At 41.0% G+C, this 27,467-nt stretch overlaps 1 protein-coding gene across 2 annotated transcripts in view; it reads left to right on the forward strand.

Annotated features, from left to right (window-relative positions):
• Nucleotides 1-27,467, forward strand: part of BCAR3 (BCAR3 adaptor protein, NSP family member) — a 197,030-nt gene that overhangs the window by 100,392 nt on the left and 69,171 nt on the right. Inside the window, exon 1 of one of the 2 annotated variants that reach the window (XM_073593117.1) lies at nt 9,149-9,457. The exons of the other annotated variant lie outside the window; for it this stretch is intronic. Within the exon in view, the coding sequence (XP_073449218.1) occupies nt 9,368-9,457 (90 nt within the window). The 5' untranslated portion in view covers nt 9,149-9,367. Of the gene's footprint in view, nt 1-9,148; nt 9,458-27,467 lie in introns of those variants that run through there. 2 annotated transcript variants of the gene reach the window in all.

Genomic DNA, 27,467 nt, shown 5'->3' on the forward strand with positions numbered 1-27,467 from the left:
CAAGAATTTTCTATAAGCTAATGATCCCGGATTATTTGTAACTAGAGCTCGTGTAGCTGTGTGTGTTGCCGGGTCATGCGTTACTCATCTCTCTTGCTCACATGGAATTCCTACAGATATAAGTTTCCATGTATCATTCTGGCAGCAGGCAGGCTGTTGTTCAACATTTCCCAGACTAATGATATCCTTAGAAATGACATCCATGAAAACACAGTCCCATGACACTTCATTTTCAGCCGCATCAATTCACTCAATGATGGTGGTTATGACTTTCCCCCTTTTTAATCAGTAAACATTATTTTCTCTCATAATAAGTTTTCTGCACACAAGAGGACTAAGCTGTGGAGAGAGGCTGATGAGTGAGAACATTGCAGTTCCTCTGCCAGCCATGAGAACACTTGAGGTCTCCTGCCTCTATGATCACAGCAAACAGAAAACACTCTATACATTTGGATTTGGAAAACAAATTGGCGCTCTTTCAGATTGCTGAGGGAGAACGTCAAGAAATGTCACACATGCACTATTCCAACAAATTAATTCAAGTGTACATGTGTTTTCAGTGCACTTATCTTTTCCCCCCTGGAGAACATTCCAGATGTACTTACCTAAAATGTTAAGCGATCTTCATGATGTGGACACCTGGTGCTACACAGCTTTTTTCTGTCTACCCATCCAGCTAGTGTACCCTTCTGTATGTGCACTGCAGTGCAATGCCTAGTACATGCTATCTGTTTTTTTTCCGTTCAACTCAGAGCCACTATACTAACTATCCAATGTTAGTACAGCGATCTCCCCACTTGGCTATTGTGCTCAGACAGGGACTGTAACCCCCCACCAGAACACACCAATCAGCACAGGCAGCCATTGGCTACCAGCACTGATCAAATACTGGTTTTCCAGCATGACCGTTCAGCAGAAGCTGGCCAGGCTGGTGTACACACGGGCCAAATGTCAGCTGGTTTCTATTTGGCTTAAAGTGGAAATCCATGCAAAATCTAAAATCCCTGCATCTATAGACACCAGGGATCTAACACTAACCTCTCTATCTCTGTAAAGAAAAAACAAGTTACATATCTTTTTGGAAGCCAATCTGACCCACTCCGACTGGATCCCATGCTGAGCTGTCAGCCGCCGCTTCTCTGTGTAGGAAGCCCCATAGTAACTCTATGGGTGATGCCACTTCCCATTCATTTGACAGCCGTTGTCGTCCATGTCCTCTGCAGAGCTTCCAGCACTGGAGATCGGGTCAGAGCGGGTCAGATCGGCTTACAAAAAGGTATGTATACTCCTCTTTTCTTCACAGGGATAGAGAGGTTAGTGTTAGATCTCTGGTGTCTATAGATGCAGGGATTTTAGATTTTGCATGGACTTCCACTTTAAGAGCCCTTTCACACTCATGGCGCCCAGGCTTCGGCAGTAAAGCGCCACTATTTTTAGTGATGCTTTACCATCATTTTAGCATGCTTTTTGGCCGCTAGCGAGGTGCTTTTAACTCCTGCTAGCGGCCGAAAAAGTGTTAAAAGCGCCAGCGCTGCACATTGATTACAGTGGGCAGGGGCACTTTAGGAGCGGTGTATACACCACAAAGAAGCTGCTTGCAGGACTTTTTTTTTGATATCCTGCCAGCGTGCAAGCACTCAGGCTTTCACATTGGAGTAACAGGAGAGGCGCTTTGCAGGTGCTATTTTTAGTGCTATAGTGCCTGTAAAGCGTCTCAGTATGAAAGGGGTCTTATGCCCTGTACACACGATAATTTTTTTCTGAAGGATGTTGGCTCAAACTTGTCTTGCATACACATGGTCACACGGATAGCTGGTCCGTGTCTGCTTTGCTTATCTAAAGCGGACACAGACAACAGCCCTCTTTCCTCTATGGGTGGCCAAATATAAACAGACTGCCTGTTTGTTTACACCCGACTGTCATCTGATCCACTAGACTAATGGGGAATGGATCCCTATCCATCTATTTTTATTGGATCTGATCAGATTGGATATCAGCAGGTGCAAACGGACACATGTCCATTTATATCTGCCGCTCTATAGAGGACAATGGAGGGTCTGATGGGGTCCTCCTGAAAAACTGGCAGGTGGAGCCAATCGGTCCGCTCAAGTGAAAAAGGGGCTTTAGCGTATATCTAAAGGCAGAACTGTTTTGTATAGTGTATGGAACAGTTAGGACCCCTGACAGTTTTTTTTTTTTTTGTTTAGAAGTGTGAGGAGGACTTTTGGTCTTGAGACACTCAAAGTTACCGGAGATCCCTCGAAGTTAGAGAAATCCGCTCTGGAATAAGTGCCCCTTTTTAAAAATGTCCCCACTATTTCTGACCCAGTTACAATTAAAAATGTGTAGTTTTTGTCCCACACTTTACAACCCAGTGACAATAATAAGCAGCACAAATAGAGAGATTGGATCTCCCAATGGGAATACAGATCACAATAAAAACCAAGCAGGGGTTCTAAAGTTTCCCTACATCATCCAAGAGGAAAAAAAAAATGGCTTTAGATACACTTGGTGACCTGTACAGAGAGGAAAAAATATATCCATTTTTAAAAAAAATATAAGTTATTCGGTTGGCATACTGATCCTCTTGCTTTAGTACTTTGGAAAAAATGAGTGCTCAATGGGTACTTTCTTGCATGTTTACAGTGTAAACCAGCTTGTTATCAGGATGGTGACAGGTTCTCTAATTCTCCAGCTTGTGTCCAAGTGGATTTGCTGTTTGTGGACTGGTGCTAATTCCCAGAGACATGATATCACACATTATTGTAAGGTCACCCACTGTTTGTAACTCCACCTACTCTGCTTAAAACTGATTTCTTGGGTAGTTTCCTACAGAACCAGAACTTGTCAACTTTTTCCATTGTCTAAGACAATTTCTCAACTTTTTATATGTTGGTCCCCTTTATAACATGGATGTGTGTCTAAAAACGCACGTGAGTTATACTTCATCTAAAGTACCTCAAATATATTGCAACAGTCCTTTAAGTGTGTGTGTGTGTGTGTGTGTGTGTGTGTATGTATGTATATGTGTATATATACAGTATCTCACAAAAGTGAGTACACCCCTCACATTTTTGTAAATATTTTATTATATCTTTTCATGTGACAACACTAAAGAAATGACACTTTGCTACAATGTAAAGTAGTGAGCGTACAGCTTGTATAACAGTGTAAATTTGCTGTCCCCTCAAAATAACTCAACACACAGCCATTAATGTCTAAACCACTGGCAACAAAAGTGAGTACACCCCTACGTGAAAATGTCCAAATTGGGCCCAAAGTGCCAATATTTTGTGTGGCCACCATTATTTTCCAGCACTGCCTTAACTCTCTTGGGCATGGAGTTCACCAGAGCTTCACAGGTTGCCACTGGAGTCCTCTTCCACGCCTCCATGGCGACATCACAGAGCTGGTGGATGTTGGAGACCTTGCGCTCCTCCACCTTCCGTTTGAGGATGCCCCACAGATGTTCAATAGGGCTTAGGTCTGGAGACATGCTTGGCCAGTCCATCACCTTTACCTTCAGCTTCTTTAGCAAGGCAGTGGTGGTCTTGGAGGTGTGTTTCGGGTCGTTATCATGTTGGAATATTGCCCTGCGGCCCAGTCTCTGAAGGGAGGGGATCATGCTCTGCTTCAGTATGTCACAGTACATGTTGGCATTCATGGTTCCCTCATTGAACTGTAGCTCCCCAGTGCTGGCAGCACTCACGTAGCCCCAGACCATGACACTCCCACCACCATGCTAGACTGTAGGCAAGATACACTTGTCTTTGTACTCCTCACCTGGATGCCATCACACACATTTGACACCATCAGAACCAAATACGTTTATCTTAGTCTCATCAGACCACAGGACATGGTTGCAGTAATCCATGTTCTTAGTCTGCTTGTCTTCAGCAAACTGTTTGCAGACTTCCTTGTGCATCATCTTTAGAAGAGGCTTCTTTCTGGGACAACAGCTATGCAGACCGATTTGATGCAGTTTGCGTCGTATGGTCTGAGCACTGACAGGCTGACTCCCCACATCTTCAACCTCTGCAGCAATGCTGGCAGCACTCATAGGTCTATTTCCGAAAGACAGCCTCTGGATATAACGCTGAGCATGTGCACTTAATTTCTTTGGTCGACCATGGAGAGGCCTGTTCTGAGTGGAACCTGTCCTGTTAAACCGCTGTATGGTCTTGGCCACCATGCTGCAGCTCAGTTTCAGAGTCTTGGCAATCTTATTATAGCCTAGGCCATCTTTATGTAGAGCAACAATTCTTTTTTTCAGACCCTCAGAGAGTTCTTTGCCATGAGGTGCCATGTTGAACTTTCAGTGACCAGTATGAGAGAGTGAGAGCGATAACACCAAATTTAACACACCTGCTCCCCATTCACATCTGAGACCTTGTAACACTAACGAGTCACATGACACCGGGGAGGGAAAATGGCTAAAATGGCCCAATTTGAACATTTTCACTTAGTGGTGTACTCACTTTTGTTGCCAGTGATTTAGACATTAATGGCTGTGTTGAGTTATTTTGAGGGGACAGCAAATTTACACTGTTATACAAGCTGTACACTCACTACTTTACATTGCAGCAAAGTGTCATTTCTTCAGTGTTGTCACATGGAAAGATATAATAAAATATTTACAAAAATGTGAGGGGTATATTCACTTCTGTGAGATACTGTATATGTATATATATATATATATATATATATATATATATATATATATATATATATATATATATATATATATAAAATGTACTTTTTAAAAGTGCCCATATACATAATGATTTTTGATTTTACACCAGCTGTGCTGAGCTGTATTGATCAGTGCTGGTTTAATGCAAAGGCACATAATATTTGTTTAAAATATGCCCTGTTTACACCATACATGTGTAATTCCCGCTGCAGAAATACACTGATACTTCACAGTGTACAACCTTTGTTGGCAGTTTGAATGAGCTCTAAGCAAAAAAGTATTCTGTGTAGAAGAGATGATCTTAGGGATAGTGTCCCAGCAGGGTGCAGTGATGGAAATCTGAATCTGGTGAAATGCAGAATAAGGATTTGCGCTCTGATTTCAGGTGTAAAGCTTGTTTTAGGTTCCAATGGGAGCCATTGGATAGTCATGCCTGTCAAATAATTAGTTGGTGTTTTCCTTAGTGTTATCACATTAGGTTTGGGAGAGATGATCCTCCATTTTGGTGTTTCTTACTCTCAGCAGCTGCTACACATTCCATCATGAAACTTTCTCTAAGAGAGTTATGTGACATGATGGATATGTCCCATTGTTTGTGTAGTAAGAAAAAAGGGTTTGACAGCACTAATATTAGGCAGTATATACAAGTTGCATTTCATAATCTACCCCTTTCTTTCATGGGGACATTATCATACCACTATTTGGTTACTTACAAAGTGGGAACATAGTAACAAATGGTTTTATAATGGAATAAAGCAGGTCTGGAGTAGAGGTGCAGGTTAAGAGCGGTCAGCTGTCCCTAATTAATAGAATATCCTTTATATTTATTAAAACCATGTTTTTTATTATTTTTTTTCAAGTTTCCTGCACCTCCAGCCAGCCAGTGACCCTTCTTTCTACATCCCCAAGCCTTTCTAGAATATTGGCATTTCACACTGATTCCACAATACACTGCTACATAACCATGGTGTGTCTAAAGCGTTTACCCCAATTTGCCAGCCACACTGTGCTGTTAAAGACTTTATACCCTTTGTGGGTGTTTTTCATTTAAAAAAAACGAAATGCATCAATAAATCATTATGTGCCCATGTGCTGTTATTACTTCTTTTGCTGCCCTTTCTTCCTAAGGTGGACCGCTCACTAAAATTCACAAATCAGTAAGGCAACATATTAATTTCTTTAAATCAGAATATTTAAGTGCAAAAAAAAAAAAAAATAATTATGACATAATCATTCCTATGTTGTTCTTCTAATTCCGGGATCTTCAAACTACGGCCCTCCAGCTGTTGCGGAACTACACGTCCCATGAGGCTCTGTAAAACTCAAGACATTCGCAGACATGACTAGGCATGATGGGAATTGTAGTTCCTGAACAACTGGAAGGCCATAGTTTGAAGACCCCTGTTCTAACTGATAGTATTGTCCACATTTCTGTATATTTCTTACAGCTGCATTTTACATGTAAACTCTCAAAACCCAAGGTGTGTCTAAACAAGTTACCTCAATTTGACACCCACATAATACAGTTAAGATATTACATCCTTTGTCAGTATTTTACATTTTAAATATAGTAAATACATATTTAAATCAGCCTATTTGTCTTGCAACTAATTTAAAAACTGTTTCATTGAGCCTAAAACTGACCATTGACATCAAAATGGAACTTCACTCTCTCAATCAACATTAAGACCTCTTTCACACTGAGGCGGGGGGCATTAGTGGTAAAGCGCTGCTAGTTTTAGCGGCGCTTTACCGCTGTTAGGCTACTTTCACACTGAGGCGTTTTTCAGGTGCTAAAAGGCTTAAAATAGCACCTGTAAAGCTCCTGAAAAATGCCTCCCCTGCATCCCCAGTGTGAAAGCCCGAGTGCTTTCACACTGGAGTGGTGCGCTTGCAGGATGGGGAAAAAAGTCCTGCAAGCCGCATCTTTGGGGCATTGTGGGAGCGGTGCACTCCTAAAACGCCCCTGCCGTTGAAATCAATTTGTGGGCGCTTTAAACCCTTTTTCAGCCGATAGCACGGGTTAAAAGCACCCCGACGGTATAGCGGCGCTTTACTGTCAACACCCCCCCCCCACCACAGTGTGAAAGTGCCCTTATGGTGGCGCTTTTTGACCGCTAGTGGGGTGCTTTTGACCCCCGCTAGCTGCCGAGGCAAGGATTAATAATACCCATTTTGCAGCACTGCCGAATCATTTTGCAGGCGATTTGCCAGCTCTGTCCATTCATTTCACTGGGCGAGGTGGTGGAGGAGCGGTGTATACACCGCTCCCGCACCGCCCCAAAGATGCTGCTTGTAGGACTTTTTTTTACTGTCCTGCAAGCGCACCGCCTCAGTGTGAAAGCACTTGGGCTTTCACACTGGGGTGGCTTGAGAGGCACTTTTCAGGCACTTTACAGGCGCCTGAAAAGCGCCTCAGTGTGAAAGGGGGCCTGAAAAGCACCTCAGTGTGAAAGGGGTCTTATTATTGTTAATCCTTATGCTGCTAGCATTAGAATATATATATATATATATATATATATATATATATATATATATATATATATATCTGCAGCTCCTCCAGGGTTACCTTAAGTCTCTGTGCTTTGCCCGGTCCATGAGTTTTAGTGTGCGGCCGTCTCTTGGCGGGTTTGCAGTTGTGCCATGTTCTTTCCATTTGGTTATGATAGATTTGATGGTGCTCCTAGGGATCATCAAAGATTTGGATATTTTTTTATAACCTAACCCTGACTTGTACTTCTCAACAACATTGTCCCTTACTTGTTTGGAGAGTTCCTTGGTCTTCATGGCAGTGTTTGGTTTGTGGTGACTCTTGCTTAGGTGTTGCAGCCTCTGGGGCCTTTCAAAAAGGTGTGTATATGTAATGACAGATCATGTGACACTTAGATTGACTTCTGAAGGTAATTGGTTGCACCAGAGCTTTTTATAGGCTTCATAACAAAGGGGGTGAATACATACGCACATACCAATTATCTTTTTTATATTTCTGAAAAATAGTTTTATGTATATATTTTTCTAATTTTACTTCACCAACTTAGACTATTGTGATCTAATCCATCACATATAATTCAGATTAAAAAAGCATTGAACTAAAGGCTGTAATGTAACAAAATAGGTAAAAAGCCAAGGGTGGGGGGGGTGAATACTGTAGGCTAGGCACTGTACATGACTCAGCCTACCAGATGCCACCAAAAACAGGAATATTTCTTGAAGGTGGATTTACCCATTAAAATACCCATTAAAATACCTACCCTGTATTGCCATCCATACTCCTCTCCTTGAGTTTTTACAAGTATTGGTCTTGCATAAAAGATCAGTCAATGAGAAAAACAATTATTTAACATCTTTATTGAAGGCTGTGGAGATGACAGGACTCCAGATTTAAATAAATTGCCTGCATACATTGCCATACATACCTACATACATGCACACACCCAAATTTGTTGAGATATTTGCATATTTATTGCTGCTATAAAGTCACATGTATTTCACTAATTATGTGACTTCTGATTGGTTGCACCAGAGCTTTTTATGGGCTCCGTAACAAAGGGGGTGACTACATACACACATGCCAATTATCAGTTTTCTATTTCTGAAAAATAGTTTTATGTATATATTTTTCTAATTTTACTTCACCAATTTAGACTATTGTGTTCTGATCCATCACTTATAATTCAGATTAAAAAAACATTGAACTAAAAGCTGTAATGTAACAAAATAGGTAAAAAGCTAAGGGGGGGTGAATACTTTTGCAAGGCACTGTATATGTGTATATGTATGTGTGTGTGTATATATATATATATATATATATATATATATATATATATATATATATAATGCGTGTATGTTTTTAAGCATTAACACACAATGGAGAGATTTTTAATATTAGGCTGATCTTTTACATTTAAATTACCTTAGACATTCTACAGTTCCCCTTATGAGTGTCTTTCACTTTGCTCAGATACCAGTTTATGGTTTGTGATCTGACCACCTAGTTAAACAGTATTGTTATAACTATTATTGAAAACCGCAGCAAAATCACATGAGTTACCCAAATCGGACACCACACATTGACTTGTTTGGCATCCTAATTAAAAGTAAACTTTGAGAGGTGTGCTTCTGTAATTCACGGGAGGTGGTACTCCTCTGCAGATGCACCCTTCTATATAAGAGAATGATGTAGGTAGTTGCAGCCTTCCTCTTCTGACCTTGTGAATTTTGGGTCAAAATTCAGTTTAGGTAAGAGCATCTCTTTACTGGCACTGACAATTTGCTGGCAGAGTCACTGCTACTCCTGATGACAGAGAAATGATCTAGGCATGGTGCCTTCGGTATGCAATGGATGAGCATGAGAATGTCTAATGGGTTGTGTACAATATTGAACACCCTGGGGAGCTGGGCTGGTGGAGGCTTCTCAGATGGTTTGAATTTCATTGGTGAGTAAGAGGAATCACATGGGAATTCTAGCACTCTGTACATGGCAGGCTGTGTGTTCACATGCCAGAAAGCACTGAGTTCATAGACGCTGCTCCATCTGAGCAAATAAACCAAGACAAATGTCAAGCTAGAAGACGCTTGCTAAAGGCAGCACAGCACTGACATTGTGCCGAAGAAACATTAGTGCTTTCTACTGTCTCTATAGTATTTAATGAGAACCTCAGGAAAGAGTTCACAATGGCCAGGGATTGCTTCTGTAATGTCTTTGAGAATGTCACAGCAGCCTTATGCTGCTTCTACCAGCGCAAATCCGTTATTGGGATCAAGGTAAGTGTTGGATTGTGAAGAACGGTCAGATATCTTGAATGCTTTCTAATTGATTGATTGGTCAGAGTTAATTGGTTTTCAGGCTGCTTTTTGTAGAAGAGAGTGGAAATTGTTTTTGTATAGGGTGACATTTATAAAAACTCTACTAGCTGAACTTTTGGAATTGCACCTGTAATAACACAATTACATGCTTTTCTTTCTTTCTTTCATTTTTTTATACTGTGAAAAAGAATTTCCAGACATTTTTCACATTTCAGGAGTGTTCATTGTAGTATCCTTCACATCATATATAAGAGTGATAACATCTCCATTGCCATATGGACAACAGTGTGGAGTGTGTTGGGGGTCTCTGATCAGCTGATTGCTTCTCTGCTATACCTTGCTTACAATATTGTGAACTATAGTAATATACATTACATCCTGCTATATACACAGATGGGACTGACTTGAATTGCCATTAATACATAGTTGTTAGGTCAGGTGAAACCAAAGTTTTTAAGCCAAGTCCCTTTAAGTATGATATATGGCCAAACTTATACTTGGATATTTGGCTAATATCGGATTCATGAAATGATTGTTAACCTAGTATGAATGACTATATGAGCTAATCAATCTATTCATTCGTGTTATGTGTGTGACAATGTCAGGCCAGCTATTAATCTTCCAAGGAATATTTAGTTTTTGCTGAGAATTTATCCATAGCAGTCTTTGTAGGTCTACCAATGTTCTGTACTAATTGCTGTGTATATCTGAATAGTTTGAGGCTTTCCCTGCCCCTTATACATATTTCAGTGGTAAGCCCCCCTGTAGGGGTCAGTCCTCCATATGCATTATTACCATTGGTACCCCATATCCAGTTTCTAAACCTATAATTATATTTCTTAGTGTCTCAGCTTGATCCATATATAATATATAGAAATCTAAAATACATACATTTTTTTTCTCAAACCAACACCAGTGGAAGTAAATACTAATTTAAAATACTGTATAACATACATCCTAAATATGAGTAGTAAATAAAGAGGTCTGCATGTTCTTGGGGCTCTTCATTAAAGGCTTGGAGAACATTTTCTCCTGTTGCACCTGAACTAAACTATATCTGTGTGTAAGTATATGTAATAAAGAGTTGTGTGTGTGTATACACACAAACACTAATGTGAACATAAACGTAAAATAAATACTTTTTTTTCAGATGCTAAAAGTAAGAAGAAATCTGAGATCTGCGATATCTATAGTGTACTAAAATCATCCCAGTTCTCAAATGTACAAAGATAATGTTACTGTTTGCATCTGTTTACACATGCCACCTATCATGTTCATCCGCATCAATTTTTTTCAGTAAGGCTGATGTCAAATGGGCGATTCTTCTGCTGACATTCTTTGCCGCTGGCAGCCCTGGAAGGATTTACCCCCTTAATGACCAGGCCATTTTTTGTGATACAGCACTGTGTTATTTTAACTGACAATTGTGCTGTGCGATATTGTACCCAAACAACATTGACGTCCCTTTTTTCCCACAAATAGATGTTTCTTTTGGTGGTATTTGATCACCTCTGCGGTTTTTATTTTTTGCACTATAAAGAAAAAGAGACCGCCAATTTTGAAAAAAAAAAAAAAAATATTTTTTACTTCTGCTATAATACATATCCAAAAAAGAATTGAAATGAACTAATTTTTTTCATCAGTTTAGGCCAATATTTATTCTTCTACTAATTTTTGGTACAAAAAATCCTAATGAGCGTATATTCATTGGTTGTGCAAAAGTTATAGCGTCTACAAAATAGGGGATAGATTTATGGCATTTTTATTTATTTATTTTTACTAGTAATGGCTGCGATCAGTGATTTTTATCGGGACTGCGACATTGCTGTGGACAGATTGGACACCTAACTGCTATTTTTGACACTTTTTTGGGAACCAGTGATATTATTACAGTGATCAGTGCTAAAAATATGCATGACATTGTACTAATGACACTGACAGGGAAGGGGTTAACATCAGGGGCGCTCAAGGGGTTAAATGTGTTCCCTGTTTGTGTTTTCTAACTGTATGGGGGACTGTATGACTGGGGAAACACATAGATCCGTCTTCCTGCTTAGCAGGAAGACAGATCTCCGTATCATCCCCTGACAGAACGGACAGCTAAAATACACACAAAAGAAAAAACTAGCAGGTGCGCTGATCAACAGTTTGGTATAGCCCTCTAGCTGGCTATTGGTGATAATTAGACAAGTCAAAGGGTGCTGCTGCTCTCTATGGATCCTCTGGGTGGCAGGAACACATCTAGACAAAACACAAAAGAAGAGAGCGCAAAGTAGTGCTGCCCTAGTGTAACTCAGCTTTAATATGGTAAAGTTAAAAACACTACAATGGTCAAACTCACATTGTGTGAAGATAGATACAACATAAGAATTCCACTGTGGCCGCACTCCTATAACCACTTCAAAATACCGACAGGGGAAGGGGGAGCTGTGGACGTCCAACCTAGCTGCCCGGATCATGGCAGCACATCCGAGGCTATCCACCACCACTCTCGATGTGCAGATCCTAATGCGCTTGTGACCCTAATGCGCTTGAGGAAGGAGACCTGAGGAAGGAGGCCATGCCTCCGAAACGCATTGTCATGGCAACTGTGTGATGTCCTCACTCTCTTCCCCCCTGTATCTTGCATGAGTGGGTTCGTGTGTCCTCGAAGAGCAGCGGCGGCTGGACCGGACTCAAAACGCATTAGGATCTGCACGTCGAGCATGGTGGTGGATAGCCTCGGATGTGCTGCCAGGATTCGGGCAGCTAGGTTGAACGTCCACGGCTCCCCCTTCCCTTGTTGGGATCTTGAGGTGGTTATATGAGTGCGGCCACAGTGGAATCCGTATGTTGTATCTATCTTCACAGAATGTGAATTTGACCATTGTAATGTTTTTTCTTCTTTTGGGTTTTGTCCAGAACGGAGATCTGCCTTGTTTACTTTGGCAAAACCCGGTCTGTCTCTGTAGGGAACGATCACAGGTGGTCGGCGGACATTGAAGCCGCCAGACCTGCTGATTGGCTCCCCCACTGGCCAATCGGAGCGTGCACCCACGAAAGCTAGTGCACGAATCATCGTACTGGTAGGGGGATTTGCGCAGCCGAGCCACCTTGACGCAGTACATCTGCAGCGGATGGTCGGCAAGTGGTAAAGTGGTTGTAAACCCCATTCATGAAATTTGAGCTAAGAACACATATCTGTAGCGTTTACTTATCTCTCCAAAGCTCTAAGTGTAATTTCTCTCTGGTGCTTTGTTCCTCAGCATGAGTCACTTCTGACAAGTAAGCTCAAAATTTGTGTCAGGAAGGGAGATAAGCACTGAGCTTATCTTTTCAGAATACAGCTCTGCATGTTAATTCGATCCTCTGCCTATGTGGAAGCGGGGGTGTGTCCTTTTCCTCCAATCAGCTCTTATACAATGTAACTGCAATCTCCCCACCCACCCCTATGTTCTGCTGAAAGATGAAGAAAATGTTTTAACACGATCTGCACTTTTCAAAATGTATAGAAAGGGGAAGACAGCAGGTATACATGTAAAACTTATGTAGGAGGATTTGTTTCATTCCTGTGTATTATCTGAGGCTGTTCACTTTTACTGGGTATATGTGAGGGTTTACAACCACTTTAAGTCTAAGTTTATATCTGCGCATGTTTCTCATGTTGCATTTGTGGTACAGTGTGCTTCCAGATTTTTCCCTCATCCCTAATATGTGCTATGCTGAAAACTGCATAAAAAAAGCAGGATTATTGTACCGCAAAACTGCTAGGTGTGAGCATGATCGTTCTCCTGTTTTGTCTGTATTTTTTGCTCAGGATTTGTCCATAGTATCTACTACTTTGTATAATGATTACATGTAGCATCATTATACGACTGTACAGATCCACAGCAATTTACAACTCCTTTCATCCTTTTCAATATTTCCCGTGCAATGCAACAATCTCATGTTCTACTCAACATTCACTCATATCCTAATTAATTCTAATAGTAGTAGCATGTGTTACTATAGTTGAATAAGGTTCCCAGTCACATATTAGTAGAATTTGTGTGCCTTATTTTTTTTCTTTTTAATTGGAAACAAGCTTTTTTTTACATCCTAACATGAAATAGCTCCGAAATTCCCATAGCAACTTTCCACTCTGTCTAATCTTGTCCCTGGAGAGAGTGACATAGTATTTAGGAGCATGCACAGCCTGGGAAGAAAACATGAAAAATGCTTCATGCCAAAAAATCTGGGACCATTTCCTTTCGGCCTTTCTTCCCTTTGAGCAGCACATATGATCTATAAATAGAATGCTTGTTGCAGAGTTGATGTAGAAGTCTCAAGTCTCCCATCATAGTGTAGTGACTGCCCTATGTACACAAGGCTTGGCCAGTAGTGTCGTACAGCAGGAGAAGAATAGAAAACTTCATAAGAGTTCATGGGGTTGATTTACTAAAGGCAAATCCACTTTGCACTAGAAGTGCACTTGGAAGTGCAGTCACTGTAGATCTGAGGGGAAGCTCTGCTGATTTCTATCATCTAATCATGTACAAACAAAAATGCTGTTTTTTTATTTTCCTTGCATGTCCTCCTCAGTGACTGCACTTCCAAGTGCACTTGTAGTGCAAAGTGGATTTGCCTTTAGTAAAAAACCCCTCTGTCTCAACCCACTGTCACTTTTGCAGGACAGCTTGGTCAGGTAAAGGAAATTAAAAAATAACAGACTTACTGGCCAGATATTTTACAGGTAAATATAATGCATGGAATATGATAAATGAGCATATATTCCTGTAGGAAGATTGTTGTTGCATTGAATGTTCTGGCCACCTTATGACTGGTAAGTTGACATTGTTCAGCACAGTGTACTGAATGTCTACATCCACACTCTGATACCACAATCCAATCAAAGAGTGAGTTTTAGTAGATGTGTCTGTTAGAAGTAATGTGTTTATTTTCCTGGCCTCTCTCTTGTTCCTTTCTGAGCTCCCTGTTCTGCCTCCATATTTCACATACTAAAAATACAGTAACATTCTGTATGGAATATAACCTCTGACAAACATTAGGAGGCATTGCTGCCTGACTTCCTGGTGTAATAATATCTGCATAAGATTGATTGCAATCAACGCATATGTATCTTTGAAGATCATCCTTTATTAGACCAGCTTTATTTGTGGTAGGTCTTCCTGGTATGTATAAATTTAGCCAGCTCAGAGTTCTGAAGCTTCTCTTCGCTCACAACATACCAGGAATAAATTTGGTTATAGTTGGGTGTATGAAACTTTAACATAAAGCAAGGTTGTTTTTTTTTTTTTAATTTTCTTCCCTGTCCACATGAATATGACATTTTTTTTTTCTCTTTACAATTAAAAAATACAACATACTTAAAGTTCGGATGTTTCTGCTTTCCATTGCATCAATGGGTAGAACAGGCACGTCAGACCATTCATCAAGCTACAGTAGCAGTTGATACTGTAAAAGAGCACTAACAGCATGCTAAAGTGGTCTCTCAAAGTGCTGAACTGAAAAGGATAACTATGAAAGGGATATCTGCTCAGAGCTATAATTACATCATCTATATTTAAAGAAATACAACAGTATTTTGGGTATTTACACATATGAAATTGACCTAAACGATATTTTATTTTCACTGCCACCTATAGAGACATTTATCAAGCGCCGACTAAGCTGTTTGCTGCTTATTCCCAACTGAACATCTGTGATTTCATGTTTTCCTGTAGTTATTAGGTGCATTTGCTGGCTATATTTGTCTGAATGCTCATCAGATCAAGTCTTTGGCCCCACATCTGGACTTTCTATCCTTCATAGAACTCAAGCACAATTGCTGTATTTATACCAGGACAAGGGTTAGCTGCAGTACCTGATTTTACACTAGGAACTGTATGTGAATCACACAGGAACTCTGTGCAGTTACCGTGCAATTTACATGTGGTTTGGTTCAGTGCGATTGTAGCAAAATTTCAGCCCCTTCATTTTGAAAAGGCTAAAATGGCACCGCACCAAAAGTAGTGCATGCACTACTTATTGAAACACAATGTAATCTGATAGCATGGTACCATACGGGCCAGTGCGGGCAAATGCGTTTGCGACCTGCATTGGGGGGGTTGTTAAGTTTGTACTGACGCCTGCTGCAGATCACAAGGGCAGTGCGATTGGAATGTGGCATGAACAGGCCCTTAACTTTTGCAGTTTTTATAAACCAAATCTTTGAATATATCAGTGATTCACAGTTGAATCCTTTGAATGATTTGCAGCACTTGATTCGCTCATTGTTTGCTGCACATTTGATGCATTGAAAATAGAAGTTTCAGCGTATAATCCTTACTCGTATTCTGTATCCACTACTGCGAGATATGTGATGAGTGGAAATTGAGAAAAACAGAAAACGTATTTGATTCAATTCAGGCATAGGTATCTGTTAGTGGCTGATCCCCTAATGAATAGTGATGGGTGAATCTGCTGAGGTTACCAAGGGTTCGGTGAGTCTTGTTCGAGATTTAGTGAACCCAGACTTTGTTCTGAATTCCTTTGAAGTCTATGGGGGTGTATCTTGTTAAATTCTGGACATTTTTAGGGCTAGGGCTACTGTCCTCAAAAGTCGCAGGAAGCTGGATGCTGCCAAGAGAGACTTGTATCACTGAAACATACCTTACAACAGAGGAGCATCTTTTCATGCAGCTCCAAGGGCAACATTGTAAATACACAAATTCTTTGAGCATCATGCTTGGGGGGGGGGGCTTAAAGATATGCATAGTGTTACTGAATGGTACAATTTCATAGACAGTCTCAGCAAAAGGGTTCACTATCCGCACATATTTGGATATGGAATTGATTTTTTTTTCATTTACAGTTAGCTTGGCTTACATACAGCTCTACTACCCCTAGCTAATTTCTTTTAATTGAAAAGAAAGGATTTCAGGCAGCTTTAGCAGTGACACATGCTTTTTCATCTACTTTAATAGAACTTGTTTTAAATGGCAGACTATAGCTGTCCTTGTTCTCACTGATGCAAAATAATGCTAATACACAATATACAATTTGCCAACAACAGGATATTTTTAATGAGGGAAAATTGGCTTAAGGCCTGGTTCACACCTATGCATTTTTTAGTGCGTTTTCAGTTTTTCAGAAACACCCTACAGTCCATTTAACATGGTTTTCATAAAATGCATAGATGTGAACTACATCCATAGGAAACCATGTTAAAAGAACTGTAGTATGTTGCTGCAAAACTTAAAACGCAATAAAAAATGCATAGGTGTGAACCAGGCCTTAAAGCATTGGAAAAAAGAGTATAGGCAGTTGCTTTAGTAAATTAATTAAGACACTGCTTATTAGGTCAAGGGGTGAATGAATAAGCAGTAATGTTTACCTTATTCCCTGCCCCAGCAGGCTCCCTCCCTCAATATAGGCCCAAATTTTTTAGTTACAGGCTAGGGTTTTACTTCAAAAATTATGATACTTCAGAGGATACAGATGTGTAAAATTGGTCAAAAAAAAAAAAAAAATTATATATATATATATATATATATATATATATATATACCGTATATACAGTACCTTGCAAAAGTACTCACCCCCCCCCTTGGTATTTTTTGTGTTTTGTTGCCTCACAACCTGGAATTAACATGGATTGTTTGAGGATTTGCATCATTTAATTTACAGAACATGCCCACAACTTTGAAGATGTTTTTGTTTTTATTGTGAAGCAAACAATAAATAGGACAAAATGACAGAAAAGGTCAATGTGCATAACTATTCACCCCCCTAAAGTGAATACTTTATAGAGCCACCTTTTGTGGCTATCACAGCTCCCAGTCGCTTTGGATAAGTCTCTATGAGCTTGCCATATCCTACCACTGGGATTTTTGCCCATTCCTCCTTGCAAAACTGCTCCAGCTCCTTCACGTTGGATGGTTTGCGCTTGTGAACAGCAATCTTTAAGTCTGACCACAGATTTTCTTTTGGATTGAGGTCTGTGCTTTGACTAGGCCATTCCAACACATTTACATGTTTCCTCTTAAGCCACTCAAGTATTGCTTTAGCAGTGTGTTTGGGGTCATTGTCCTGCTGGAAGATGAACCTCCGTCCTAGCCTCAAATCACACACAGGGTGGTACAGGTTTTGCTCAAGAATATCCCTGTATTTAGCACCATCCATCTTTCCCTCAACTCCAACCAGTTTCCCATTCCTGACTGCTGAAAACATCCCCACAGCATGATGTTGCCACCACCATGTTTCACTGTGGGGATGGTGTTCTTGATGGCCAAAAAGTTCAATATAAGACCCCTTTCACACTGGAGGCGTTTTTCAGGTGCTTTATCGCTAAAAATAGCACCTGTAAAGCGCCTGAAAAAAGTTTCAGCAGGCAAACCCAGTGTGAGCTTGAGTGCTTTCACACTGGGGCGCTGCGCTGGCAGGGCTTCACAAAAAGTCCTGCAAGCAGCTTCTTTGCAGCGCTATAGGAGCAATGAATACACCGCTCCTATAGCGCCCCTGCCCATTGAAATCAATGGGCAGCACCACCGTATCGCTGCAGTGGCATTTTGTGGGTGATTTTAACCCCCCCTAGCGGCCTAATAGCGACGCTAAAACAACGGTAAATCTGCACTAAAAGTAGCGCCGCTTTACCGCCAACGTCCGGGCGTCGGCAGTGTGAAAGCACTCTTATGCCCCGTACACACGGTCGGACATTGATCGGACATTCCGACAACAAAATCCTAGGATTTTTTCCGACGGATGTTGGCTCAAACTTGTCTTGCATACACATGGTCACACAAAGTTGTCGGAAAATCCGATCGTTCTGAACGCGGTGACGTAAAACACGTATGTTGGGACTCTAAACGGGGCAGTAGCCAATAGCTTTCATCTCTTTATTTATTCTGAGCATGCGTGGCACTTTGTGCGTCGGATTTGTGTACACACGATCAGAAATTCCGCCAACGGATTTTGTTGTCGGAAAATTTTATAGCCTGCTCTCAAACTTTGTGTGTCGGAAAATCCGATGGAAAATGTGTGATGGAGCCTACACACGGTCAGAATTTACGACAACAAGGTCCTATCACACATTTTCCGTCGGAAAATCCGACCGTGTGTACAGGGCATTAGTCTCATCAGACCACAGCACCTTCCTCCATACATTTTAGGAGTCTCCCACATACCTTTTCGCAAACTCAAAACGCCATTTTGTTTTTTGCTGAAAGTAATGGCCTTCTTCTGGCCACTCTGCCATAAAGCCCAACTCTATGGAGTGTACGGCTTATTGTCGTCCTATGTACAGATACTCCAGTCTTTGCTGTGGAACTCTGCAGCTCTCTCTGTGCTGCCTCTCTGATTAATGCCCTCCTTGCCCAGTCCGTGAGTTTTGGTGTGCGGCCGTCTCTTTGCAGGTTTGCTGTTGTGCCATGTTCTTTCCATTTGGTTTTGATAGATTTGATGGTGCTCCTAGGGATCATCAAAGATTTGGATATTCTTTTATAACCTAACCCTGACTTGTACTTCTCAACAACATTGTCCCTTACTTGTTTGTAGAGTTCCTTGGTCTTCATGGCAGTGTTTGGTTAGTGGTGCCTCTTGCTTAGGTGTTGCAGCCTCTGGGGCCTTTCAAAAAGGTGTGTATATGTAATGACAGATCATGTGACACTTAGATTGCACACAGGTGGACATCATTTCACTAATACGAACATGCCAATTATCATTTTTTTATTTCTGAAAATAGTTTTATGTATATATTTTTCTAATTTTACTTCACCACTTGTACTATTGTGTTCTGATTCATCACATATAATTCAGGTTAAAAAAAGAAACATTGAACTAAAGGCTGTAATGTAACAAAATAGGTAAAAACCCAAGGGGGTGAATACTTTTGCAAGACACTGTACATATATAATATAACATATATAAATAATTTCTGCAAAAAAAAATGTGAATGGAGAAGGAGCATTTGAATTGCAGGATCATCACCATCTATTCACAGAACGAGATGCATTATGTGAGATTAGTAATATGACCAATATGAATAGCAGTATGAGGGCAGAAGGGGGCAAGTGAGCGACGCAACTTTTCTCAGTGGCAGCAGCTGTTACACTTCATAGCTACTTCATAGCTATGGAAGACAGCTCCTCAGGGCAGTATGCAGTGACTATGAAGGGTGCATTGGTGCTGTATAAAAAAGTCACAGGCAGGTAACAGAGACCAGATCTAGCTGTATTCCTTAACTGTGTAGAGAAAATTTGGGTCATCGGGTTGGCTGCGTTATCTGGCATGGCTACCAAAATCTCAGGTTAAACACACATAAATTCTGGCAGGTAAAACAACTCTCAAATATATATCTCATCTTTGTATATAGTTTCTACCCTAGAATTTAGCTTTAAATTCTCATACTATTGAGAGGTTGCTTAGAAAGATTAAAGGGGTTCCAATAGCTCCCCCATATACTTTCTGGGGTCCGATCAGGGCAGGGATCCCATGATGCATCTCCTTTGACATTCTACTGGAAAAGTGGGGTCCATCAAAGTCTCCATATGTGCCCATCGATGAGAGGTTTTGTAGAATTGACAGCATACAATAAGTGCTGCAATGGGAGCCCAGGATCCTCTACAACCATTATAGCTCCACAATGGTGTCAGGTCTAGTCTTTGCTTTATTGATGCTTTTAGGCTTTTGATTTATGATAGTTGCCATCCCTCCAAAATAAAATGGAGTATAATTAACATTTTTATTTGTGTTGTCTGAGTAACTAGATTTATTGAACTTCTTTCTTAAAAAAAAATGATTTGTGTGTTTACTAGACTTCGCAGTATGTCATGCCCATTAAACATTTTACAGGGCTCAATACACGTAGCTCTAGTTCCTGGACTTGTACATTCCCCCCTAAAACCATAGAAATAGTTTAATTTTCCAAGCAGTGGAATTCAGCCCTTTAACAGTCTTTCTATAGTCAATACGGAGTTCAAATATTCTGACCATCATTGACTTCTATTAAGGGAGTTTAATTAAGATTTACAGAGATATAAATCTGTTCTTCTCTGTTGGACTTAGCATACCATTCATGCAGTTTCCCATGTCATTTGCACTGAGACTTCAAAGGTCAACCACTGAAAAAAATGTAAATTAAAGCTGCATTGTCTGCCATAGAGGAATGTCCCTTTGATATATAGACATGATACAGATTTAAATTAAAATGATTTTAATAACACTAGTGCTGTGACTAATGCGTGAGATTTTACAGAATGGCTGCTGGTGCAGTGGACTTAAAGTGGTTGTAAAGCCTTAAGGTTTTTCACCTTAACGCATTCTGTGCATTAAGGTGAAAAAACATCTGTGCTGCAGCTCTCCCCAGACCCCCCCTTTTTCTTACCTGAGCCCGATCTGTTCCAGCGATGTGCATCGGCTCCAGCCGCTGTCGCTCTCCTCATTGGACAGATTGATAGCAGCAGTTGCCATTGGCTCCCACCACTGTCAATCAAAAGCGAAGGGAAAGGAAAGACAGATTCTGGTAGTAGGGGACTCAGTTCTTAGAAGGACAGAGAGGGCAATCTGTAAAAAAGACCTGAAGCGCCGAACTGTATCTTGTCTACCGGTTGCTCGGGTTCGGCACATCACTGATCTGGAGGACAGATTACTGGGAGGGGCCGGGGAAGACCCGGCTGTCATGGTGTATGTTGGCACCAATGACAAAGCCAGAGGCAGATGGAGTGTCCTAATAAACGATTTTAGGGACTTTGGAGCTAAATTGAGGACAAGGACCTCCAAGGTAGTATTCTCAGTACATCGAGCCACACCAGAAAGGCAGAGGGAGATTAGTCAAGTAAACAAGTGGCTGAAGAGCTGGTGTAGTAAGGCGGGGTTTGGGTTCCTGGAGGACTGGGATGATTTCTCAGTCGATCTCCAGTACTATAGAAGGGACGGACTGCACCTAAATGAGGAGGGTGCAGATCAGCTGGGAGTAAAGATGGCCAAAGAGTTAGAGGGGTATTTAAAATAGGCGACGGGGTGGAGGGCACAAAGGTAGAGATAGTCAGCGCGGAACATATTCCAGAGGGTAGTATTGGGGGCATTAGTGGTAGGTTGACTAAAGCACATAAACCCAAGGTAAGTATAGTAACAAATCCTAGTTGGAATCTCGGAACACCCAATAACAGGATAGTATGCGACCGGTCTAAACTACGTGGCATGTTCACCAATGCCAGGAGCCTGGTGGACAAGATGGGTGAACTAGAGATACTGTTGTACAAGGAGGTTTTGGATTTTGTGGGAATTTCAGAGACTTGGTTCAACAGCTCTCATGATTGGCTGGCAACCATTCAAGGGTATATACCCTTTATCACAGGGATAGAGAGGGTAAAAATGGCGAGGGGTACGCCTCTATTTTCAGAATAATGTACAAGTGAATGTGAGAGATGACATCAATAAGGGAGCTATTCAGAAAAAAGGGAGCTAGGGAGGAGGTGGAATCCTTATGGGTAGAGCTCCAAAGGGATGAAGCTAAGGGAAAATAATACTGGGAGTATGCTATAGGCCCCCTATCCTGAGGGAGGAGGGGGAGTCGGATCTACTATCACAAGTTGGATTAGCAGCAAGGATGGGAAGTGTTATCACAATGGGGGATTTTAATTATCCAGACATAGACTGGGCGGAGGAAACCACGCATTCGTCTAAGGCTTGCCAGTTCCTAAAGGTCTTGCAGGACAATTTCATGGTTCAGATGGTAGACGCACCAACTAGAAATGAAGCATTACTGGATCTACTGATTACCAACAAGACACACCTGATCACGGATGTGGAAATATGGGGCAATTTAGGAAACAGCGATCACAAGTCAATTGGCTTCAGTATAAATCACACAAATAGGAAACATAAGGGGAATACAAAGACACTGAATTTCAAAAGAGCCCACTTCCCTAAACTACAAACCTTGTTAGAACACACGAATTGGGATAAAATCTTAGGAACAAAAAACATGGAGGAGAGAGGGGTTTGCTTTAAGAGCATATTAAATAAGAGCATTAGCCAATGCATCCCATTGGGTAATACATTTAAAAGAGCGAACAAAAGTCATGGATGGCTCCAATGTAAAAATGCATATAAAAGCAAAGGAGAAGGCCTTCAAAAAATTCAAGGTTGAGGGATCATCATCAGCATTCAGACTTTATAAAGAATGCAACAAGAAATGTAAGGGTGCAATTAGGGCGGCTAAGATAGAACACGAAAGACACATAGTGGAGGAGAGCAAAAAAAATCCCAAGAAATTCTTTAAGTATGTAAACAGTGAAAATGGGAGGACACACCATATTGGCCCCATAAAGAATGAGGAAGGACATCTGGTTACAAAGGATCGGGAGATGGCGAAGGTATTGAATTTATTCTTCTCCTCAGTCTTCACGAGGGAATCGGGGGGCTTCAGTAACCAAAACTGCAGTGTTTATCCTTATGACACAACACAGGAAGCACCTCCATGGTTAACAGAGGACAGAATTAAAATTAGACTTGGGGAAACTTAACATTAATAAATCACCGTGATCAGATGGCTTGCATCCGAGGGTACTTAGGGAACTCAGTCAAGTAATTTCCAGACCATTGTTCCTAATTTTTACTGACGGTCTACTGATTGGAATGGTACTAGGTGATTGCAGAAAAGCCAATGTAGCAACAATATTTAAAAAGGGCCCAAAATACATCCCTGGGAATTACAGACCAGTTAGCCTAACATCAATAGTATGCAAGCTCTTGGAGGGGATGATGAGGGACTATATACAAGATTTTAGTAACGAGAATGGTATCATTAGCAATAATCAGCATGGATTAATGAAGAATCGTTATTGTCAAACCAATCTTTTAACCTTCTATGAGGAGGTGGGTTGCCATCTAGATAAAGGAAGGCCTGTAGACATGGTATATCTGGATTTTGATACAGTTCACTATGAACGTTTACTGTACAAAATAAGGTCCGTTGGCATGGACCATAGGGCGAGTACATGGATTGAAAACTGGCTACAAGGGTGAGTTCAGAGGGTGGTGATAAATGGGGAGTCCGCGGAATGCTCAGAGGCGGGTAGTGGGGTCATAAATGACCCCACTACCATAAATGACCTGGAGGATGGGGTAAACAGTTCAATCTCTGTATTTGCGGACAATACTAAGCTAAGCAGGGCAATAACTTCTCAGCTGGATGTGGAAACCTTGTAAAAACATATGAACAAATTAATGGGGTGGGCAACTACATGGCAAATGAGGTTTAATGTAGAAAAATGTAAAATAATGCATCTGGGTGGCAAAAATATGAATGCAATCTATACACTGGGGGGGAGAACCTCTGGGGGAATCTAGGATGGAAAAGGACCTGGGGGTTCTAGTAGATGATAGGCTCAGCAATGGCATGCAGTGCCAAGCTGCTGCTAACAAAGCAAACAGAATATTGGCATGCATTAAAAAGGGGATCAACTCCATAGATAAAATGATAATTCTCCCACTCTACAAAACTCTGGTCCAGCCGCACCTAGAGTATGCTGTGCAGTTCTGGGCACCAGTCCTCAGGAAGGATGTACTGGAAATGGAGCGAGTACAAAGAAGGACAACTAAGCTAATAAAGGGTCTGGAGGATATTAGTTATAAGGAAAGGTTGTGAGCACTGAACTTATTCTCTCTGGATAAGAGACGCTTGAGAGGGGATATTATTTTAATTTATAAATACCATACTGGTGACCCCACAATAGGGATAAAACTTTTTCGTGGAAGGGAGTTTAACAAGACACGTGGCCACTCATTAAAATTAGAAATAAAGAGCTTTCACCTTAAACTACGTAGAGGGTTCTTTACTGTAAGAGCGGCAAGGATGTGGAATTCCCTTCCACAGGCGGTGGTCTCGGCAGGGAGCATCGATAGTTTAAAAAACTATTAGATAAGCACCTGAACGACTGCAACATACAGGGAAATACAATGTAATACTGACATATAATCACACAAATAGGTTGGACTTGATGGACTTGTGTCTTTTTTCAACCTCGCCTACTATGTAACTATGTAAAAGCTGTGACACAGGAGCTGGGAGCTGGGGGTGGCTGCGTGTCAATGGACGCAGCAGCGTGACTCAGAAGCGAGCCCGCACGGGTGCCCCCATGGAAAGTGGCTTTCTGTGGGGGCACCCAATGAAGAGGAGCCAGGAGCGCTGGCAGGAGAACCCAGAAGAAGAGGATCGGGGCTACTCAGTGCAAAACCATTGCACAGAGCAGGTAAGTATAGGCATGTTTGTTATTTTTATTTAAAAAAAGAGGGTTTACAAACTGGTAATGACTGACAGCAGGTGAGCTATATAGATTTGTGGCAATCATTTAATACTACAAGGGGTTTGACCTGTACACATAAATATTTCTATCCTAGGTACTGTGCTAAAGAGTAAAAGTGGCTCTGTATCTTTCCCCTTGTCTTGGTGAATAGAGATTTAATTTTAGACATTGGTTTCAATGGAAATATGGGATGCCTTCGCAATATTCCTCCTTTTAAATTCCTTATACTCCTCCCACTTACTTACCTGGCTGTCTTTGGCTTTAATATTGTTTGAGCAACTGATCTAGAACATGCATTCCACACATGAAGCCTAAACTTCTGACACAGAGTATGGAAGGCAATAAACATTTTTAACTAAAGTTAAGCAATGGTGGTCTACCTGTTTCTTACATTCCTTTAAACACCATCACAAGCTTGTTAAGGTTTAGCATCATTGCCTTGACTATGTCTCATTCATAAGTGCCCACTTTGCCCTATCTTTTAGTCACTCGCATCACATCCTTGATAGTAGACAGTGATATATTTAACACAATCAATCATGGAGGAGAGCTGGGAGAGGCTGCAGGTAAACTTTGCAGTATGGGGGGGGATAAAGCAGACCTAATGAACAGCTCTAGAATTGGCTTACATGCAGCCTGGATATTGGCTTCTGAATATCTTTTTCAGTGTGCTTCAGACAAAAAAAGTCATATTAGCAGCTTTGTGCAAAAGCCATTTTGCACGAGGGCTTTGGTATAGTCCTTAATCACACTTGATTGTATGCACTTATCAGATAAAAGTGGAAATTTTAGTTGTTTTAATAGTTTTCTAAAGCATTAAATGAGAAATTGTACACCTTGCTAAAAGGTCATTTTTTGTAGGCATTATACAAAACCCCCGGAAGGGATGTTATTGATATGGATTTATGCAAATTGCTTTTAGTGAAATCATTATCAAGACTCCTTTTATTCAGTTATCCAATGCCAGAACTGCTCCTATCCACTGAAATTCCGCCAGTTGAATGTTAAATGACAGGGGTATGGCTTCATTTCAGTGTTATTTGGTAGAGGACTCTGTACTTTACAGTGTGACAGAGGTCTCTGCAGTCGATCAAACCAAGTACTGCATTCTAGTTTCATATTTACAGGTATTCAGGACACTGAGCAGGTCAGATTAACCATTATCATAGGAATTGCACTAAACTTGGATTGATGACAAGATGCAGCTGGACAAATCCAGTTTTAGTACTTGGAATCCAAACTACCGGACATCCACTGTGTTAGCAGCCGGTCTGCCAGTCTGTGTGTTCAGTTTGGTTGTTGTTTTAGTTGGAGAGTCACAGCTGAGGTTCTTTGACCTTTCTATACGCTTTAAACATTCCTTAAACTTTCTCAGCATTTAAGCTCTAGAAAGAATGCTAAATGTCTGTGGCCCTAGAGTTTTCTGTGTTCTGAGATATGCACAATAGAGAGACTTTTATTATAGCATTCATGGAAAGTACAAGCATTTGGTGCCCCCGGCATACATGTGACTTTATAGCGGCAATAAATACTCTATGCAAAGTATCTCAACCCATTTGGGTGTGTGCATGTATACAGGTATGTGTGGCAATGTATGCAGGCAATTTATATATCTGGAGTCCTGTCATCTACAAAGCCTTCAATAAAGATGTTAAATAATTGTTTTTCTCATTGACTGATCTTTTATGCAAGACCAATACTTGTAAAAATTCAAGGAGAGGAGTATGGATGGCAATACAGGGTAGGTATTTTAATGGGTAAGTCCACCTTCAAGAAATATTCCTGAAAAAAATATATACATAAAACCTATTTTTCAGAAATAAAAAAATGATAATTGGCATGTGTGTATGTATTCACCCTCTTTGTTATGAAGCCCATAAAAAGCTCTGGTGCAACCAATTCATTCAGAAGTCACATAATTAGTGAAATGATGTCCACCTGTGTGCAATCTAAGTGTCACGTGATCTGTCATTACATATACACACCTTTTTGAAAGGCCCCGGAGACTGCAACACCTAAGCAAGAGGCACCCCTAACCAAACACTGCCATGAAGACCAAGGAACTTTCCAAACAAGTAAGGGACAACGTTGTTAAGAAGTACAAGTCAGGGCTAGGTTATAAAAAAATATCCAAATCTTTGATGATCCCTAGGAGCACCATCAAATCTATCATAACCAAATGGAAAGAACATGGCACAACAGCAAACCTGCCAAGAGACGCACCAAAACTCACAGACCGGGCAAGGAGGGCATAAATCAGAGAGGCAGCACAGAAACCTAAGTTAGCCCTGGATGAGTTGCAGAGTTCCACAGCAGAGACTGGAGTATCTATACATAGGATGACAATAAGCCGTACGCTCCACAGAGTTGGGCTTTATGGCAGAGTGGCCAGAAGAAAGCCATTACTTTCAGCAAAAAACAAAATGGCACCCTTTGAGTTTGCGAAAAGGTATGTGGGAGACTCCCAAAATGTATGGAGGAAGGTGCTCTGGTCTGATGAGACTAAAATTGAACTTTTTGGCCATCAAAGAAAACGCTATGTCTGGTGCAAACCCAACACATCACATCACCCAAAGAACACCATCCATGGTAGTGGCAGCATCCATGGTAGTGGCAGCATCATGCTATGGGGATGTTTTTCACCAGTCGGGACTGGGAAACTGGTCAGAGTTGAGGGAAAGATGGATGGTGCTAAATACAGG

The sequence above is a fragment of the Aquarana catesbeiana genome, linkage group LG07, assembly GCF_042186555.1.
Source record: "Aquarana catesbeiana isolate 2022-GZ linkage group LG07, ASM4218655v1, whole genome shotgun sequence".
NCBI classification, from domain to species: Eukaryota; Metazoa; Chordata; class Amphibia; order Anura; family Ranidae; genus Aquarana; species Aquarana catesbeiana.